We start from the raw sequence: 20,049 nt of genomic DNA, 5'->3' as shown, positions 1-20,049 counted from the left end.
CTGTACTCCTTGGAGTTTAGAAGAATGAGGGGACACCTCATGGAAATATTTTGAATGTTGAAAGGCATGGACAGAGTGGATGTGGCAGTTATTTCCCATGGTGAGGGAGTCCAGTACGAGAGGGCATGACTTAAGGATTGAAGGGCGCCCATTCAGAACAGAGGTGCGAAGAAATTTTTTTAATCAGAGGGTGGTGAATCTGTGGAATTTATTGCCCCGGGCGGCAGTGGAGGTCAAGTCATTGGGTGTATTTAAAGCAGAGATTGATAGGTATCTGAGTAGCCAGGACATCAAAGGTTATGGTGAGAAGGCGGGGGTGTGGGACTAAATGGGAGAATGGATCAGCTCATGATAAAATGGCAGAACAGACTCGATGGGCCAAGTGGCCGACTTCTGCTCCTTTGTCTTATCTCAAGCCGAACAAAGGGCCCAGCTCACATTCCAAAGCACCTGTTATCTCTAACCATATCCCAAAGACCATTGCGTTAGCAGTGAAACCTTTCCCAGGGTGTTACACTTTGATTAGTCTTAATTCACACTGTTGGCAGAAGGGTAGACAGTGAACAGGGCCTTTGGCCCATGATGTTGTGCCAACCTTTTAACCTGCTCTAAGATTAATCTTACGTTTCCCTCCCGTACAGCCTTCATTTTTCAGTGTTCTGGTTGGTGTCTCCATCTGTTCAGAACTGGTTTGCAAACTGACGCTCCTAGGCACATTGTTGTCTTTATGAAAATCAACTTTTCTTCAGCAGAATACAGCTCATAAGAATTGTCAAGATTAAAAATTCAAGATTGTTCATTGTCATTTATCAGTACACAAGTGTAAAGGAGAACAAAGTGATTATTACTCAGGATACGATGCTGCATAAAAAACACAATGAGCATTTAAAAAAAATCACTATAAATATAAAAGCAATCCTATAAAACACAATGCACGAGTAACTGCTGAGTGTGTCTGTATATACATAAGATTAGCTTTTATAGATAGACTATATACTGTACATAGTGATACTAGGTGTAGGAGTATCTGAAACACAAAGTGACAGAAAATGATAAAGTGATAAAGTGACTCAGCACTATAACAGTAATGTAATGGAAATGAGAAATAAAATTCACAATCAAATAAGAGGCAAAATTTAAAAAAAAAATGAATGCACTTTTATTAATCAATCTTGCACCACTACATTCAATGTACAAGCATTGGTTCATAAATTAGGACTATTTTCTTACTTGATGTCCTGTCGACATTGAGGGGCAAGTACAGGTTTAATTCTGACATATGTACTCTGGCAAGAGTTTACTGCACAATGTAACAACGCCCACCAATGGGTTTACAAGCAGTTTGTTAGAGCTCCTAACCCAATCACCACCTAGCTACCCCTCACCATAGCAATGATATGTGAGGAAATCTAACCAGAACAGGGCTGAACTCAGGAGTGATGCCTCAATGAGGGAATAACCATCCACGTGCACCGTCTGTACAAAAAACTCCCCAATGACAGGGCAAAATATGCTCAGAAATCTAAGGGTTAATCCCATTGCTAAACTGACATTAAAACTTGTGTCTGGAGCAAAGGAATATAAATGAAGTGATGTCTGAAAGCAGAAGTTATTTCTAAATAATGTTCTTCACCATCTAATCCATTCTGCTCAGAATGGACAGACTGGGTAGAGGAGCTTGACAATGGTGAGATCTCCTGATAACACAACAACAAACACTCCCTGTAAGCAAGGGGCTCAGGGGTTACAGGTGAACACTAAGCATAATTGTAGTGGCTGCCATGGTACAAACACAAAAGATTCTACAGATGCTGGAAATCCAGAATAACACACACAAAATGCTGGAGGGAATTAGCAGGTCTGGTAGCATCAGTGGAGCAGAATAAAGAGTCAGCGTTTTGGGCCGAGAGGCTCTGAAGAAGGATCTCAACCCGAAACGTTGTTTATTCCTCTCTATAGATGCTGCATGAACTGCTGAGTTTCTCCAGCAATTTGTGCCTGCCATGTCAACTTGTTTAACAAAATCCATGACTGTTGGTATGTCATTGGATCAATTTCATTTAAATCCGAGTGTTTTGGATCATTCCATCAAGATCCAAATCTACCCCCCAGTATTCTAAAGGCTTTTGGGCCTAGTTCTTCTCCCTGCTCCCCAACATTTGTGCTGATTGGAGCGACGCAATGACCCAAACAGTGTGAAGGAATGGCAGCTCCCCTCCAGCTTCTGTCTTGATGCAGTCTAGTCATCCAACTCCAGCCCGAATTCACCATACAGATCCTTGATGGTGACCCCTCTGACTATAGCTGGAGCAATGGCACCTCCCCTCCAGCTTCTGTCTTGATGCAGTCTAGTCATCCAACTCCAGCCCGAATTCACCATACAGATCCTTGATGGTGACCCCTCTGACTATAGCTGGAGCAATGGCACCTCCCCTCCAGCTTCTGTCTTGATGCAGTCTAGTCATCCAACTCCAGCCCGAATTCACCATACAGATCCTTGATGGTGACCCCTCTGACTATAGCTGGAGCAATGGCACCTCCCCTCCAGCTTCTGTCTTGATGCAGTCTAGTCATCCAACTCCAGCCCGAATTCACCATACAGATCCTTGATGGTGACCCCTCTGACTATAGCTGGAGCAAAGACAACAAAGGGAAATAATTACAGGAGCTGGCTCAGTAAGCAGTGAGAACCCCAGAAGCTGTGATTTACAGTCTGTGAAGCTACACCATGTAAACAATTACTTTAAAAGGAACACACTGGTTTTGAAAACAGAGTTTGCTATATATTTCTGTATGCATGAACAAAGCCATCTTCATTTTTGCTGTAACTAACTCCAGCTCACATAGAGACCAAAATAAAAACGTGTGCTTGATTAAAACAATATCTTTAATATCTCCAGCCATTTCACAGAAGGGTTACCAGGCATGCATGTGCAAGAATGAGAGGGGATTTTAGAAAATAGTATAGCATAAGAAGGGGCTCTTTAACTCAAGATGTCTGTGCAGAACACAAAATGCCAAATTAAATTTAATCTTTTCTGCCTGTACATAATTCATATCCAATTCCCTGCATTTTCATGTGTCTACACTACCGCTGGCAGTGTGCTCCAGAAACCCACCACTCTCCAGTAAAACACTTGCTATGCACATCCCCTTTAAAGAGAGGGAGGAATGGGACTTGTTTCACTGATGTTGCTTTGTTGCTTGTTCTGTTCTGTGTTGTCCTGCCAAGCACTGTGAGCACGCTATGTTGGCTGCCCCCAGCACATCCTTGGGTATAGAGTCATAGTCAGCCATTCAGCCTATCTAGTCTGAGCCGAAGTATTAATCTGCTTCATCCCATCGTCCTCCACCTGGACCATAGGCCATCCATGTACCTATCCAAATTTCAAAATCAAACCCATCCACCACTTCTGTTCATGGCTCGTTCCACACTCTCACCAACCTCTGAGTGAAGAAGTTCCCTTCAGGTTCCCTTTAAACATTTCACCTTTCACCCTTAACCCATGACCTCTAGGTGTCATCTCACCCAACCTCAGTGAAAAAACCTCTATACCCCTCATAATTTTGTATACCTCTTATCAAATCTACCCTCAATCTCCTATGTTCTAGGGAATGAAGTCTTAATCTAAACAAACTTTCCCCATTAACTCGGGTCCTCATATCCTGGCAATACCCTTCATAATTTTCTCTGCACTCTTTCAATCTTATTGATATAATGTATGTCGGTTGTTGGTTGATAATAGAAATTACACATTTCACTGCATGCTTTGATGTACGTGTGATAAATGAATCTGAATATTTGAGACATTTAGACAGTTACTTAGATAGGAAAGGTGCAGAGGGTTAAGTGCTTACCAGAAGCAGATGGTACTAGCCTAGTAGTCATCAGGGTTGGCATGAACAAGGTGGGCAAGAAGGGCGTTTATCTGTAATATACGATAGTGTAAGGAGAGATTTAAATACAATTCCTCCTTGGTATATTCTAAACTGAAATGGCATCTGTAAGACAAAATTGCAGTACCCTAGAAGTGGGATTATTTTGAGAAAGTTAAAGGAGTACAAGTCTACAGACTTGTGAGAAGGTAACGACGAATAGGTGTTTGGGGAAGGTGAGATCATTGTGCAGGTGCAGGTACCAAATAAGACCTTATCATGGGAAAGTACTGGGGTAAGAATTTTGAATGGATCTTGAAGGGTATAAAAAGAGGCACTTTTTCTGATGAAGGTTCAAATGAAGTCCCAAAATATCAACTATTTCTTTTGATAGATACTGCCTGATTTGCTGAGTTCTTCTGGCATTTTGTGTGTGTTGCATTTTCTTTGTATAGTGGGAAATCTTCTCTTAGGCTAGGTCACAACTTGTGCCAGTGCAAAGAGATGGAGAAGGGCATCAAGAGCAAGAGGGAAAGAGAGAGAAGGTAGCGTGAAAGGTTGTCAGGTCTGTGGTTCCTTCTGGCATTCTGCAGATCAGCTCATTCAGTGGATGATAAGTATTAGCTTGTTTTCTATACTGCTATTTCATTAACCATTTGCTTTCCATTTTGTTTTGCATATTTTATACAATTCTAATGAAGTGATTTCTAGTGATTTAACACGTTACAGTGACTCCCTTGTTTGCTATTGTACTTTGCTGGATCAGAAAAGAATATGGAACAAATTTTAATATATTTGTTACAGATTTTATGAAAAGATCATAATCCTAGAGGGACATGTTTTGATTTTGGGGGATATGGTCAATTTCCCCTGATTTTTGGATGATATATCACTTTCAACTGATCGTAACAAGTTCTTACCCAGTTTTCCCAACAGAATCTGGCCTACATCTTTGATGTCATTGTACTCATGGAGCTGGTCAATGTGCTGGTCAAGTTCTTCGAGAGTACATCCTCTGCAACCAAAGAAGTATACTAGTGATTCCTGCACACACACAGTCACATCTTGTACTTAATGTTGAGGCACCTCCACATTGTAATTTCAGGGCAGCATATCATACAGGGTAACATAATAACTTTTTATCTCCAATGTGGCTACAAGAGCAAGTCAAAGGCTGGGAATCCTGTGGTGACTAACTCATCCCCCTAACTCCCTAAAACATGTCCACCATCTACAAGGCTCATCAGGAGCGTGACGGAATACTGTCCACGTGCCTGGATAAGTGCAGCTTAAGAAGCTCAGCACAATACAGGACATAAGGGCCCTCCATCACCATTCACTCAGTCCACAGTGGCAGCAGTTCTTACCATTCACACGACACACTGAAATAACTCACCTTAGAAAGCACATTCCAAACTCACCAAACCACATGGTAGCATAGTGGTTAGCACAATGCCTTACAGCACCAGTAACCCACGTTCAATTCCACTGCCACCTGTAAGGAGTTTGTATGCTCTCCATGATTCCTCTGGGTGGTCCGGTTTCCTCCCACATTCCAAAGACATACGGGGTAAGGTTTGTAACTTCTGGGCATGCTACGTTGCCGCCAGAAGAGTGGCAACACTTTCTGGCTGCTCCCAGTGCATCCTCTGACCCTGTTAGTCATTGATGCAAACAACACATTTCACAAAATCTATCGATATCTACATGACAAATAAAGCTAATTGTTAATCTTTATCTTTTAATCTTTAATCTCTACCAGCTGGGAGGACAAGGGCAGCAAAAGCACAGGAACACCACTGCCTGGATGTTGCCTCCAAGTCACACACCATCCTGACTAGGAAATATATCACCATTCCTACACCAGTGCAGTGTCAAAATCCTTGAGCTCCCTCTCTTACACTTCAAGGGGTGGTACTCCGTACTTCCTGAAAAGCATTCAACTCTGTTTGTAACAACTAGAACATAGAAAAACATACAGCAGAATACAGGCCCTTCAGCCCACAATGCTGTGCCGAACATGTACTTACTTTAGAAATTACCCAGGGTTACCCATAGCCCTCTACTTTCCTAAGCTCCATGTACCTGTCCAGGAGTTGTTAAAAGACCCTATTGTATCCGCCTCCAACACTGTCGCCGGCAGCCCATTCCACGCACTCACCACTCCCTGCGTAAAAAACTTACCCCTGACATCTCCTCTGTATCTACTTCCAAGCACCTTAAACCTGTGCCCTCTCGTGTTAGCCATTTCAGCCCTGGGAAAAAGCCTCTGACTATCCACACGATCAATGCCTCTCATCATCTTACACTCCTCTATCATCCTCCGTCACACCAAGGAGAAAAGGCCGAGTTCACTCAACCTATTCTCATAAGGCATGCTCCCCAATCCAGGGAACATCCTTGTAAACCTCCTCTGCACCCTTCCTATGGTTTCCACATCCTTCCTGTAGTGAGGTGACCAGAACTGAGCACAATATTCCAAGTGGGGTCTGACCAGGGTACTATACAGCTGTAACATTACCTCACGGCTCCTAAACTCAATCCCACGATTGATGAAGGTCAATGCCTCGTATGACTTCTTAACCACACAATCAACCTGTGCAGCAGCTTTGAGTATCCTATGGACTCGGACCCCAAGATCCCCCTGATCCTCAACACTGCCAAGAGTCTTACCATTAATACTATATTCTGCCATCATATTTGATCTACCTAAATGAACCACTTCACACTTATCTGGGTTGAACTCCATCTGCCACTTCTCAGCCCAGTTTTGCATCCTATCGATGTCCCACTGTAACCTCTGACAGCCTTCCACACTATCCACAACACCCCCAACCTTTGTATCAGCAAATTTACTAACCCATCCCTCCACTTCCTCATCCAGGTCATTTATAAAAATCACAAAGAGAATGGGTCCCAGAACAGATTCCTGAGGCACATCACTGGTCACCAACCTCCATGCAGAATATGACCCATCTACAACCACTCTTTGCCTTCTGTGGGCAAGTCAATTCTGGATCCGCACAGCAAGGTCCCCTTGGATCCCATGCCTCATTACTTTCTCAATAAGCCTTGCATGGGGACCTTATCAAATGCATTGCTGAAATCCATATGCACTACATCTACTGCTCTACCTTCATTAATGTGTTTAGTCACATCCTCAAAAAATTCAATCAGGCTCATAAGGCACGACCTGCCTTTGACAAAACCATACTGGCTATTCCTAATCATATTATGCCTCTCCAAGTGTTCATAAATCCTGCCTCTCAGGATCTTCTCCATCAACTTACCAACCACTGAAGTAAGAACTAGAACTAAAACTTTTTTTTTAAAAAAGTCACAATGCGTTTATCTCTCTGGATTTAAATACTCCAACTTCCTGGATCAGATGAGAATTAGGGTCCCAATAACTACCTCTGCTAGGCTCAATAAGCAACTCATCCAGTCCTACACCAAATAAATATTGTGCTCCTGAGGGAAAAAACTAAAGTATCTGTATACTGTACAATACAGTTCAAGAGAATGCAGGCACAAGACAGACTGCAGTTGGCTGGAAATCTGGAACACACCCAAACTGCTGGAAGAACTCACCAGGTCAGGCAGCATCGATAGAGGTTGAAGGACAGTCAACATTTTGAGTTGATGTTTCCCAAAGTTCCAGCATTTTGTGTGTAGGACCTAAAGATTATATCTAACAATCTACCTTGATGTTTCCTGAAATATTGACTGTCCACTTGCTTCCGAAGATGCTACCTTACCCACTGAGTTCCCTCTGCATTTTGTTTGCTGGACCGAGTGAATAAGTTCATTTTTCAGAGGACTTGGGGTTGTACATGGTGACATACATATACTTTGATAATAAACTAAATTTGAACAAAATTCTAAACTTGACAGATTTAAGTCATGGTATGAATGGAACTATGACTGATAATAACCCATCTTCAGAATTTCTACAGGAAAACTGCAATTGCTACAAGTCTACGATAAACAGAAAATGCTGAAAATAGTTGACAGGCAGCCAGCATCTGTGGAGAGAGAAAAATCAAGTTTACATTTAATCTTTCTTAACAAAGGGTCTTGGCTGACCCAGTTGTAGACTCTTAACTGCCCTCTAAGATGACTGGGAATGCCACTGTTCAAGGACACAATGAAAGGTCATCCAACTGAAATGTTAACTCAGTTTCTCTTTGCACAGACACTGCCTGACAAGCTGACTGTCACCAACATTTATTGTTTTATTCCTAGAAAAGAAAAATTGAGTTCTATGCTCAATTTTTGAATTGAGGGAAGAGTTAGACTGATTTTGGGATAAGTTAAAAGAATCATAGGCTGAAGGCCCTGTACTGTTTATGTTCTAAATAGCATGTTTCTGCACTTTGATTGGCTTCTTGTCAAAAATTTGCATGATCAAGGCAAACAACAAACTTACTCCGAGATCAGTTCAGCAATCTGCCGGTCCAGCTCTTCAGATTTCTTCTTCAGACTTGCAAGTTCAGTCTGAAGATCAGTAGCATTGAGCTCTGTACTCCGGTGGGTTGATAGAGACTGTAGGTGAGAGAAAATTTAGTGACAGCAGTAATGAATGGGCTTGGATCCAAAATATTAACTGTTCCTTTCTCTACAGATGCTACCTGATCTAATGAGTGTTTCCAGCATTTTTTTTGCTTTTATTTTAAAGGAGGAAAATAAACAGTAGATTCAGTATGAAGTGTAGTATCTCACAGGTAATAAAGTAAAAGGAAATTAGTTTCTCTTTACAAAGGGAGAAAACGGACAGGAGATTGCTCAAGAACTTGATTTCATAATAAAAATTTTAAAAATAACTTAATTCTTAATAAAAATTGAAAATGCCAGGTTCATAGCACAGCAGTTAGCATAATCAGAGAAGTGTTGAGATGGGTAATAAATCAGCCATGATCAAACAGCAGAGCAGACTCAATGGGCCAAACAGCCCAATTCTCCTCCTTTATCGTATGCTATCTCCATTACAGTACCAATGACCTGGGATCATTTCCGTCACTGTTTGTAAGAAGTTTGTATGTTCTCCCCATGACCATGTGGGTTTCCTTCGGGTAACCTGTCCACATTCCAAAGACGTATGGGTTAGTAGATTATCTGGCCACATTTGATGGTTGGTGTAATTGGATTACGCAGGCTCGTTGGACCGAAAGCACCTGTTACTGTGCTGTACCTCTAAATAAAATAAACAGTGCAGATCTAAAACTGTAAATCTAAAACAAAACCAGAAAATGCTAGAAACACTTGGCAAGTCAGGCTGCATCTGTGGGAAGAGAAACAGATAATGTTTCTGATCCTTTATCAGTCTGGAACGTTGACTCAGTTTTACTTCACACAAATGCAACATGATCTTCCAAGTATGTCCAATCTTTTCTGGTTTTTGTTTTGAACTTCATTACTTTGATCTGTCTTTTCAAATCTGCCAGCAGACCCACTTGAGAGAGCATTCAGATACTCACTGGTGACTTAAATCTTGCATTTAATTTTTTGGATGGTTCAACAGGTGTCCTGTGAACAAGAGAAAAACCATTAGTCAAAACATATACTACAATATTTAGACTTGGCCCACAACTGTCTTTTTACATCTTGGTTCATCCATCCAGAAAGATTTCATATTATCCTGCCACATGAATACATCCAACTCTTGTGAGCCAGAGCTTTTTTCTTTGGAGCGAAGGAGGATAACAGGTGACTTGATAGAGGTGTACAAGATAAGAGGCACAGATCATGCAGACAACCAGAGACAATTTCCCATGGTGGAAATGGCTAACACCAGGGGGTATAATTTTAAGGTGATTGGATGAAAGCATGGGGGGGCGGTGGATGTCAGAGTCAAGTTAAAAAAAAATACAGAGTGGTGGGCGTGTGGAAAGCAATGCCATGGGTGGTGGAAGAGGCAGATACATTAGGGATATTTAAGAGACTCTTAGGTAGGCACTTGGATGATATAAAAATGGAGGGCATGTGGGAGCAAAGGGTCAGATTGATCTGAAGAGTAGGTTAAAAGGTCGGCACAACATCTTGGGCCAAAGAGTCTGTACTGTGCCATAATGTTCTAAGTTCTTCCTCAAGGGACACCTCTGTCCTATTTGTGAGGTTATCCATTTTGGTGGCAAAAACAGGAAAACAGATTATTATCTGAGTGGTGGCCGATTAGGAAAAGGGGAGGTGCAACGAGACCTGGTTGTCATTATACACCAGTCATTGAAAGTGGGCATGCAGGTACAGCAGGCGGTGAAAAAGGCAAATGGTATGCTGGCATTTATACCGAGAGGATTCGAGTACAGGAGCAGGGAGGTACTACTGCAGTTGTACAAGGCCTTGGTGAGACCACACCTGGAGTATTGTGTGCAGTTTTGGTCCCCTAATCTGAGGAAAGACATCCTTGCCATAGAGGGAGTACAAAGAAGGTTCACCAGGTTGATTCCTGGGATGGCAGGACTTTCATATGATGAAAGACTGGATCGACTAGGCTTATACTCGTTGGAATTTAGAAGATTGAGGGGGGATCTTATTGAAACATATAAAATCCTAAAGGGATTGGACAGGCTAGATGCAGGAAGATTGTTTCCGATGTTGGGGAAGTCCTGAATGAGGGGTCACAGTTTGAGGATAAAGGGGAAGTCTTTTAGGACCGAGATTGGGAAAAACTTCTTCACACAGAGAGTGGTGAATCTGTGGAATTCTCTGCCACAGGAAACAGTTGAGGCCAGTTCATTGGCTATATTTAAGAGGGAGTTAGATATGGCCCTTGTGGCTAAAGGGATCAGGGGGGTATGGAGAGAAGGCTGGTACAGGGTTCTGAGTTGGATGATCAGCCATGATCATACTGAATGGCCTACTCCTTCACCTATTTTCTATGTTTCTACGGAACTCCATGCAGTGATGATCACAGTGACAATGGTTCTGATTTAACTTATTTTAAAATTACCTTATTTTAACCTCTTTCCCCGTTAGTCCCACCTTTCCCAATGATCTTTCCTTCTACTAACAAATTTCTGAAAGTTTATGAATTCATTCTTGTTATTCCCTTTTTTGCACTATTATTTTAGTTATTTTTGTCTTTGCCCTGTACTGCCACACAACAACTACTTTCACATCCTACAAGTCAGTGATAAACTTGATTCTGAGTTCCAATGAAAGGTTGCAGGTCTGAAATATTTATGGTTTCTGTTTCCACAGATGCTGCCTGACCTACCAACAGTTCTGAGCATTTGCTGTAACACACATAAAACGCTGGAAATTCAAAGAAACACACACAAAATGCTGGAGGAACTCAGCAGGCCAGGCAGCATCTATGAAGAGGAATAGAGTTGATCTTTCAGGCCGAGACCTAAGGGTTTCAAAGGAAAGTTCCTCCAGCATTTTGTGTGTGTTACTCTGGACTTCCAGCATCCGCAGAATCTTTCGTATCAAGTATTTACTGTTTTTATTTCAGATTTCCAGATGTCTTACTTTGTCCTCTACAAACTGCCAGCATTTACACTGTGGTGTTCTGAACTGACATTGTCCATATCATTGCAGATGAAAGATTGGCTCATAGCTTTAGAGCCCAAGTGAAACATTCATTTCTATTATGCCTCTCCTCTGTCACCAGCAACAGAATCATATACATGGACATCAGTATTCAGCTCTTCTTAAGTCTTTTATTTGAAACGAATGAAAAACGCTGCTCATTTGCCATCAAAATCGTTAACAATTCAATTGATTTTGTCTCAATTACGCTAAACATTGGCCGGCTGGTGGCGTAGTGGCATTAGCGCCTGACTTCGGAGGGAAGGCTCCCGAGTTCGAACCCAGCCGGCTCCCCTGGCATGCTTTCCATGCGTGCTGGGTTGAGCGTCGAGCTAGCAACTCGACCTCATAAAAAAAAAAATTGCCTGCTACAGAAACATCAATAGCAAAAAGTTGATGGCCTATGCTCTCTCGTGAGGTTAACGGTAATTTCTCTTTCTCACACTGAACTGGCATCCGGTCTCCACTTGTCAGCCCTCTATTTGTTATCTGATGTGGGTTTCCAGATTGATGCATGGAGACTACTGACATGATGTCCCAGAAGATTATCTCTCAAACAACGGGTGAAACATTTACTTTAGACATGGGAGCAGAATTAGGCCATTCAGCACATCAAGTCTGCCCCACCATTCCATCATGGCTGATTTATCATTCCTCTCCAGACTTCTCCCAGTAACCTTTGACACCCTTGTCAATCAAAGTTCAAACTAAATTTATCAAAGTATATATGCATCACCATACACTACCCTGAGATTCATTTTCTTGTGGGCATTCACAGTCAATACAAACAATAGAATCGATGAAAAACCACATAAAAAGGCAAACAAGCTATGTGCAAAAGTCAAACTGTGCAAATACAAAAAAAAATACACAATAAATAATATTGAGAACATGAGATGTACAGTCCTTGAAAGTAAGTTGTTAGGTTGTGGAATCAGTTTAGTGTTGAGGTGAGTGAAGTTATTCAAGAACTTAACCTCTGATTTAAATAACCAATATTTCTCCACTCTCCTCCACTTAGCCAGCTAACTGCTCTTCCTATTATGGGTCTCATGCTTGAAAATCTCACTGGTATTGCCTGGGAGAGGCACATTTCAAGGCAAAGGCAGAATGGAGCATCGTCGAGATTGATCTCGAGTATTATTCTTGACAGTGCCTAATAAGTACTACACTTCATAGGCTTGTTGACCAATACTTTGGATTGGTAGGACACATACAACCTTAAATCTATTTCCTCTATACTTATTTCAACACAAGTTAACCAACCCTTCTTTAACAAATATAGAAACATACTCAGTGGCCACTTTATTAGGTACACCTGCTTGTTAATGAAAATACTTAGTCAGCCAATCATGTAGTAGCAATTTAATGCATTAAAACATGCAGACACGGTCAAGAGGTTCAGATCAAATATCAGAATAGGGAAGAAATGTGATCAAAGTGACTTTGACCGTGGAATGATTGTTGGTGCCAAACAGAGTGGTTTAGGTCTCTCAGAAACTGCTGACCGCTTGGGATTTTCTCCCAAAGTTTACAAAGAATTGGGTGAAAAACAAAAAAAAAACCATGAATAGCAGTGCTGTGGACGAAAACACTTTGACAATGACAGAGTTCAGAGGAGAATGACTAGACTGTTTCAAGCTGACAGGAAGGCGACAATAACTCAAATAACCATACGTTACAACAGTGATGTGCAGAAGAGTATCTCTGAATGTACAACATGTCAAACCTTGAAGTGGATGGGCTACAGCAGCAGAAGACCACACAGGGTTCCACTGCTGTACCTAATAAAGTGACCACTGAGTGTAGAACACAGCACAGTACAGGGCTTTGTAGGCCTGTACTCTGCTACAAGGCACAGCAGATTTGATAGACCAAGTAGCCTAATTCTGCTCCAATGTCTTATGGTTTTTTGGCCCACAATGTTATGCAAACTCTTTAACCTACTCCAAGATTGATCTAACCCTTCCTTCCCACAAAGCCCTTCATGTTTCTTTCATCCATGTGCCTATCTACAAGTCTCTTAAATGTTCATACCTGATCATAAATCATTGCATAAAGAACTAGAAACTCAAACTGACATTCACTTTCAGTGTCAGAGAGCGTGGAAAAAGATGCCCTACAGCCCAACTCACCAATGCCAAACAAAATGTCTACCTATGCCATTCTGATTTGCCTGGGGACATGCAACAGCAACAGGATTTTTTTTTTAATGGGGCTGTTATAAGTTCTTAGAATCAATCAATCCTCACATTAAATAAAAGGGTTTGTTGGAGGACAGTGAAACTATTGCCAGTAATCTTAGGAATGGATATCAATGCACAGACTTAAGATGACTGGCATGAGAAGCATTTTGAAAGTGAGCGTTGTAATCAATTTGTCATGAGAGGTATATTCTCTGGAGAAAGGTACTGAGATGAGATGTAACTTGGAAAGCAATCTAACCATGTTTAAACCCTCCACCATCTGGGGAGGGTTTAAATTAATTTGGCAGAAGGTGGGAACTGGAGTGAAAGGACTTAAGATAGGACGGATGGTTTAAAAAAAAGCAAAGATAGCATGCAGTTAGACTGTCAGGAAGGACAGGCAGATGATGGGACAAAATTGCAGCAAGCAGGTGGAGTACCAGTGCATTAGGAATGCGGAATCAAAAAGGGTAGCAAATAGAGCACTCGAAGTGTTATACCTCAATGCAGAGTATAAGAAATAAGGTGGATGATCTTGTTGCATTATTACAGATTGTCAGGTATGATGTTGTGGCCATCACTGAATCGTGGCTGAAAGATGGTTGTAGTTGGGAGCTGAATGTCCAAGGTTACACGTTGTATCAGAGGGATAGGAGGATAGGCAGAGGGGGTGGTGTGGCTCTGCTGGCATCAAATTAGTAGAAAGATGTGGTTTAGGATCAGAAGATGTTGAATCCTCGTGGTTGAGCTAAGAAACTGCAAGGGTAAAAGGACCCCAATGGCAGTTATATACAAACCTCCAAAAGTAGCTGGGATGTGGACCACAGGTCACAACTGGAGATGGAAAAGACAAGTTAAAAGGGCAATGCTATGATAATCATGGGAGATTTCAACATGCAGGTCAATTGGGAAAATCAGGCTGGTAATGGATCTCAAGAGAACGAGTTTGTTGAACGCCTACAAGATGGCTTTTTAGAGCAGTTTGACATTGAGCCTGCTAGGGGATCAGTTACACTGGATTAGGTGTTATGTAATGAACCGGAGGTTATTAGGTAAAAGAACCCTTAGGAGACAGGAGAAAGTAAAGTCTGACATAGCAGTATGTCAGTGGAGTAAGGGAAATTACAGTGGTATGGGAGAGGAGAGTTACCAAAGTAAATTGGAAGGAGCTGCTGGCAGGGATGACAGCAGAGCAGCAATAGCGCGAGTTCTGGGAAAAATGAAGAAGGCGCAGGATAGATGTATTCCAAAAACAAAGAAATACTCAAATGGCAAAATAGTACAACTGTAGCTGACAAGGGATGTAAAAGCAAAAGAGAGGGTATACAACAAAACAAAAATTAGCAGGAAGATAGAGGATTGGGAAGTTTTTAGAAATCTACAGAAAGCAACTAAAAGAATCATTGAGGGAAAAGATGAAATATGAAAGCAAGCTAGCAAACAATATCAAAGTAGATAGTGAAAGCTTTTTCAAGTATGTAAAAATAAAAGAGAGATTAAAGTGGATATAGGACCACTAGAAAATGAGGCCAGAGAAATAATAACGGGGGACAAGGAGATGGCAGATGAACTAAATGAGTATTTTGCATTGGTTTTCACTGTGGAAGAGACTAACAATGTGCCAGGTGTTCAAGAGTGTGAGGGAAGAGAAGTAAGTGTAGTTGCTATTACAAGGGAGAAAGTGCTCAAAAAGCTGAAAGACGTAAGGATACATAAGTCACCCGGACCAGATGAACTGCACCCTAGGGTTCTGAAAGAGGTAGCAGTAGAGATTGTGGAGGCCCTAGTAATGATCTTTCAAAAAATTATTGGACTCTGGCATGGTGCCAGATGACGAGAAAATTGCAAGTGTCACTCCACATTTTAAGAAAGGTGGAAGGCAGCAGAAAGTAAGTTATAGACCAGTTAGCCTGACCTCGGTGGTTGGGAAGATGTTGGAGTCAATTGGTAAGGATGAGGTGATGGAGTACTTGGTGACACAAGACAAAATAGGACAACATCAGCATGGTTTCCTGAAGTGAAAATCTTGCCCGATGAACCTGTTGGAATTTTTTGAGGTGATTACAAGTAGGATAGATAAAGGAGATGCAGCTGATGTTGTATATTTGGATTTTCAGAAGGCCTTTGACAAGGTGCCACACCTGAGGCTACTTATCAAATTAAGAGCCCATGGTATTACAGGAAAGTTACTGGCATGGTTACAGCATTGGCTGATTGGTAGAGGCAGTGAGTGGGAATAAAATGATCCTTTTCTGGTTGGCTGCCAGTGACTAGTGGTGTTCCGCAGGGGTCGGTGTTGGGACGTTTCTTTTTATGCTGTATATCAATGATTTAGATGATGGAATAGATGGCTTTGTTTCCAAGTTTGCAGATGATACGAAGATTGGTAGTGTTGAGGAAACAGGTAGGATGCAGAAAGACTTAGACAGATTAGGAGAATGGGCAAGAAAGTGGCAAATGAAATACAATGTTGGAAAATGCATGGTCATGCACTTTGGTAGTAGAAATAAGCATGTAGACTATTTTCTAAATGGGGTGAAAATCCAAAAATCTGAGATGTAAAGGGACTTGGGAATCTTTGTGCAGAACACCCTGAAGGTTAACTTGCAGGTAGAGTCAGTGATGAGGAAGGAAAAGGCAATGTTAGAATTAATTTCAAGAGGTCAGAATACAAAAGCAGGGATGTGATGCTGAGGTTTTATAAGGCACTGGTGAGGACTCACCTTGAGTATTGTGAACAGTTTTGGGCTTTTCATCTAAGAAAAGGTGTGCTGGCATTGGAGAGGGTTCAGAGGAGGTTCACAAGGATGATTCCGGGAATGAAAGAGTTATCATATGAAGAACCTTTGATGGCTCTGGGTTTGTACTCGCTGGAATTTAGAAGGTCAAGGGGGGGGAATCTCACTGAACCCTTTCGAATGTTGAAAGGCCAAGACAGAGTAGATGTGGAAAGGATGTTTCCCATGGTGGGAGAGTCTAGGACAAGAGGGCACAGCCTCAGGATAGAGGGGTGTCCATTTAAAATAGAGATGCAGATAAATTTCTTTAGTCAGAGGGTGGTGAATTGTGGAATTTATTACCACAGGCAGCTGTGGAGGACAGGTCGTTGGGTGTATATAAGGAGGAGATTGATAGGTTCATGATTGCACATGGTATCACAAGTAGAAGGCCAGGGATCGGGCTGAGGAGTGAAAAACAAGGATCAGCCATGATTGAATGATGGAGCAGACTCGATGGGCCAAATGGCCTAATTCTGCTCCTATATCTTATGGTACGGAGGGGACACTGCATATGATCAGAAAAAGCAGTAGAGTTGCAAACTCAGCCAGTTCCATCGTGTAGACTCGCCTCCCCAACATCAAGGATATCTTCACAGGTCATGCCTCAAGAAGGTGGAACCCATCATTAAGTACTTCCACCACCCAGGACATGCCCACTTCTATTTGCTATGAGACAGGAGGTACAGGAGCCTGAAGACGCAATGTTTTAGGAACAGCTTCTTCCCAACTGCTATCAAATAGCTGAACAGACAATGAACCCATAAACACTACCTCACTATTTTTTTTACTCAGAGCATTGAACAGTACATCACAGGAACAATATTGTGCCAAACAACTTAAATTGGTAATCAAACAGCAACTAAATTAACCTCTTCTGCCTCGCATTGTCCATATCCTTCCATTTTTCTCACATTTATAGGCCTATCTAAATACATCTTAAAAGTCCCTCATGTATCTGTCTCTAAGACCACTCTAGGAACACATTCCAGGCACCTACTGCCCCTCAAATCCTTCGAAATTACTCCCTCTGGCATGTATTCTGATATTAGACATTTCAACCCTGGAAAAAAGATGCCATCTGTTTACTCAATCTAAGACCCTCAATCTTATAAACCCCTCTCAGATTTCCCCTCAGCTTCCACTACTCCAGAGAAAACAATCCAAGTTTGTCCAACCACTCTTTATAGCACATGCTCTCTGATCCAGGTAGCATCTCTTTTAGATGCTCTTTAAAGCCTCACCATCCTTCCTATAATAGGGCGACCAGAACTGTACACAATACTCCAGATGCAGCCTAACTACAGTTTTATAAAGCTGTAACATAACTTCCTAAATTTTGATCTCAATGTCTCAACTAACAAAGGCAAGCAATAAATGCCTTCTTAACCACCCTCTCAACCTGTGCAGCCACTTTCAAGGAGCTATGAACTTGGATCCCATGATCCCTCTGCTCATCAACACTTAAGGATCTTGCCCCTTACAGAGTACTATCCCTTTACATTTGATCTACCAAGAAGCAACAATTCACATTTCTCTCGATTAAACTACTTCGCCATTTTTCTGCCCATGTCTCCAACTGATCTATATCCTGCCATTTCTTTGCCAGTCATCTAAGCTATCCACAACACCACCAACCTTCATATCATCTGCAAACTTACTAACCCACCCATCTACATTTTCATCCAAGTCATTTATGGAAATCACAAACGGCAGAGGTCCCCAGTTGATTCCTGTAGAACACCACTAATCACAGACCTCCATCTAGAATAAGTCCCATCAACCAGTACCCTCTGTCTTCTATGGACAAGCCAGTTCTGAAGCCAAACAGCCAATTCACCCCATATCCCATACATCTCAATCTTCTGGATGAATGTCCATATAAACAACACCCACAGCTCTGCCTTCATCAAAAATTTAACTAAAATTAGTAAGACAACTTGCTACAAACAAAGCCATGCTAGCTCTCCATAACTAGGCCATGGTTTTCCAAACGCTCATAAATCCTATCCCCAAGAATTCTCACCAGTAACTTCCTTACCATATATGCAAGACTCACCGGTCTACATTTTCTAGGATTATCCCTGATTCCTTTCTTGAATAATGGAAAATTAGCTCATCACCAGTCCTCAGCGACCTCACCTGTGGCTAGATAGAACACTAAGATATTGGTCAAGACCCCAGCAATCTCTTCTTTTGCCTCTCAATAACCTGGGGCATATCCTATCAGGCCCTGGGGCCTTTAAGAGACCCAACACTACCTCCTCCTTTACCTCGAAATGCCTTAGCACGTCAAAGTGCTTGGCACTGATCTCCAAATCCTCCACGTTCTTCTCCTTGGTAAATGCTGATGTAAAGTACTCGTTAACCCAATCTTTGGGCTGTGTGTAAGAAACCGGAGCACCCGGGGGAAACCCACGCATTCCACGGAAAGAACATACACAGACTCCTTACAAAGGATGCCGGAACTGAACTCCGGAACACCCCGAGCTGATAGCGTCGCGCTAATTGCTATGCTACACTAGAGTGGAGTTTCTCCCCTCTTTTCGTAACGCTCCCCTCCCACGTTTACAAACCCGGAGTGTGACAGACCTTTTGAGGGATCGGCCAAGTGTCCCCTCACCAACTGTAGGAGTAGAGGCACGGGGCAATGCCGGCGTCAGGCCACCAGAGGAGGGAGAGCCCGCATCCACCGCCAGCAGCCCCGCCATCGATTCCTCGGCCATAGTGACCGCTTCGCCGCCTCGGTCAACTTCCGCGCACGTGACAAGCAGCGGCCAATCAGACGCACTGAGGTGGTGTGGCGGACATTCGTTGTTTCGGGCCTCTGCTTCATTCTTCAGTCATATTTTCCAGAGGCATTTTGGTGTTTTTTTTTGTCTTGGAATCGGAAAATTTGAGTGCAAGATTCCTAAGCATACAGGTTTTAATATAAATTACCCAGCTGACATAACGGCATCTAAACTTCCATCTGCAAATCGACGCTCCTGATTGTAAATACACTAATTGAACCTGGAGTTGTTTTGTTCTGTTGTTTCTGCTTGTGTTGTTCTGCTGAACATTATGGGCATGCTGTGTCGGCGCCGCAATATGTGGCGAGACACGTTCTACACTGGTAGACCAGGGTTGCCAGATTGAAATTTTAATTTAAAGCCAAACAATACTAGAAAAAAAACAGAAAAAAGCCAAACAAATTTCAATATATTTTTCATACTCACATCACATGAAAATCTCCAGATCCAGGTCATTACTATCCTCTTCACTGGAATGAGTGGAACATACCGCATAAACCTTGTCTGATGTGAAGTTTTTTTTTAGCATTTCTGGACATGCAGTGAAGTCTGCAACATTTGCTTGAAAGCAATAGTTCTGCCCTGATTCTCACAATAGCATCAAGAAGATTCAGCTGCATTCTGTTTCTTGCCTTTGTTTTAATAGAGGATACAAGAGAAAATATCCTCTCAACTACAGCATTGCTGACGGGGTATTGGGCAAGTAAGGGTGGGACCTCTTTAAATCCCTGATGGTGAAGTACACCAGTCCAAAACTCTTCAGTGTCTGTTGGGAGTCCATCTTTCTTAAATGGAGCTTCTTTCCAATCCACAAAAGGCATTTTTCTGTATTGTTCTTCAATAGAAAGGCTCCGGAGGGTTCCTGTGCTGTGGAAGACGTCCTGC

General features: G+C 42.1%; 1 protein-coding gene across 1 annotated transcript; it reads right to left on the bottom strand.

The window, feature by feature from the left end:
- Positions 1–1,132: 1,132 nt before the first annotated feature.
- swi5 (SWI5 homologous recombination repair protein) lies at positions 1,133–19,202 on the bottom strand. Its single transcript, XM_063038090.1, has 5 exons — positions 18,965–19,202; positions 9,354–9,402; positions 8,306–8,421; positions 4,797–4,891; positions 1,133–2,631 (listed from the first exon to the last, which is right to left on the bottom strand). The coding sequence occupies exons 1-5, from the start codon at positions 19,096–19,098 to the stop codon at positions 2,567–2,569; spliced, it is 459 nt and encodes a 152-aa protein (XP_062894160.1). The 5' UTR covers positions 19,099–19,202; the 3' UTR covers positions 1,133–2,566.
- Positions 19,203–20,049: the final 847 nt, after the last annotated feature.

The sequence above is a fragment of the Mobula hypostoma genome, chromosome X1 (assembly GCF_963921235.1).
Source record: "Mobula hypostoma chromosome X1, sMobHyp1.1, whole genome shotgun sequence".
NCBI lineage: Eukaryota > Metazoa > Chordata > Chondrichthyes > Myliobatiformes > Myliobatidae > Mobula > Mobula hypostoma.
The sequence above is the reverse complement of the archived record's forward strand: the minus strand, read 5'-3'. Positions and strand labels throughout refer to the sequence as shown.

Coding starts and splice junctions, on each gene's coding strand:
- swi5 (XM_063038090.1), bottom strand. CDS start 19,098: ATGGCCGAGGAATCGATGGCGGGGCTGCTGGCGGTGGATGCGGGCTCT. Junction 9,403..18,964: donor CTTGGCCGATCCCTCAAAAG/GTCTGTCACACT, acceptor TCTTGTTCACAG/GACACCTGTTGAACCATCCA. Junction 8,422..9,353: donor ATGCAAGATTTAAGTCACCA/GTGAGTATCTGA, acceptor TCTCACCTACAG/TCTCTATCAACCCACCGGAG.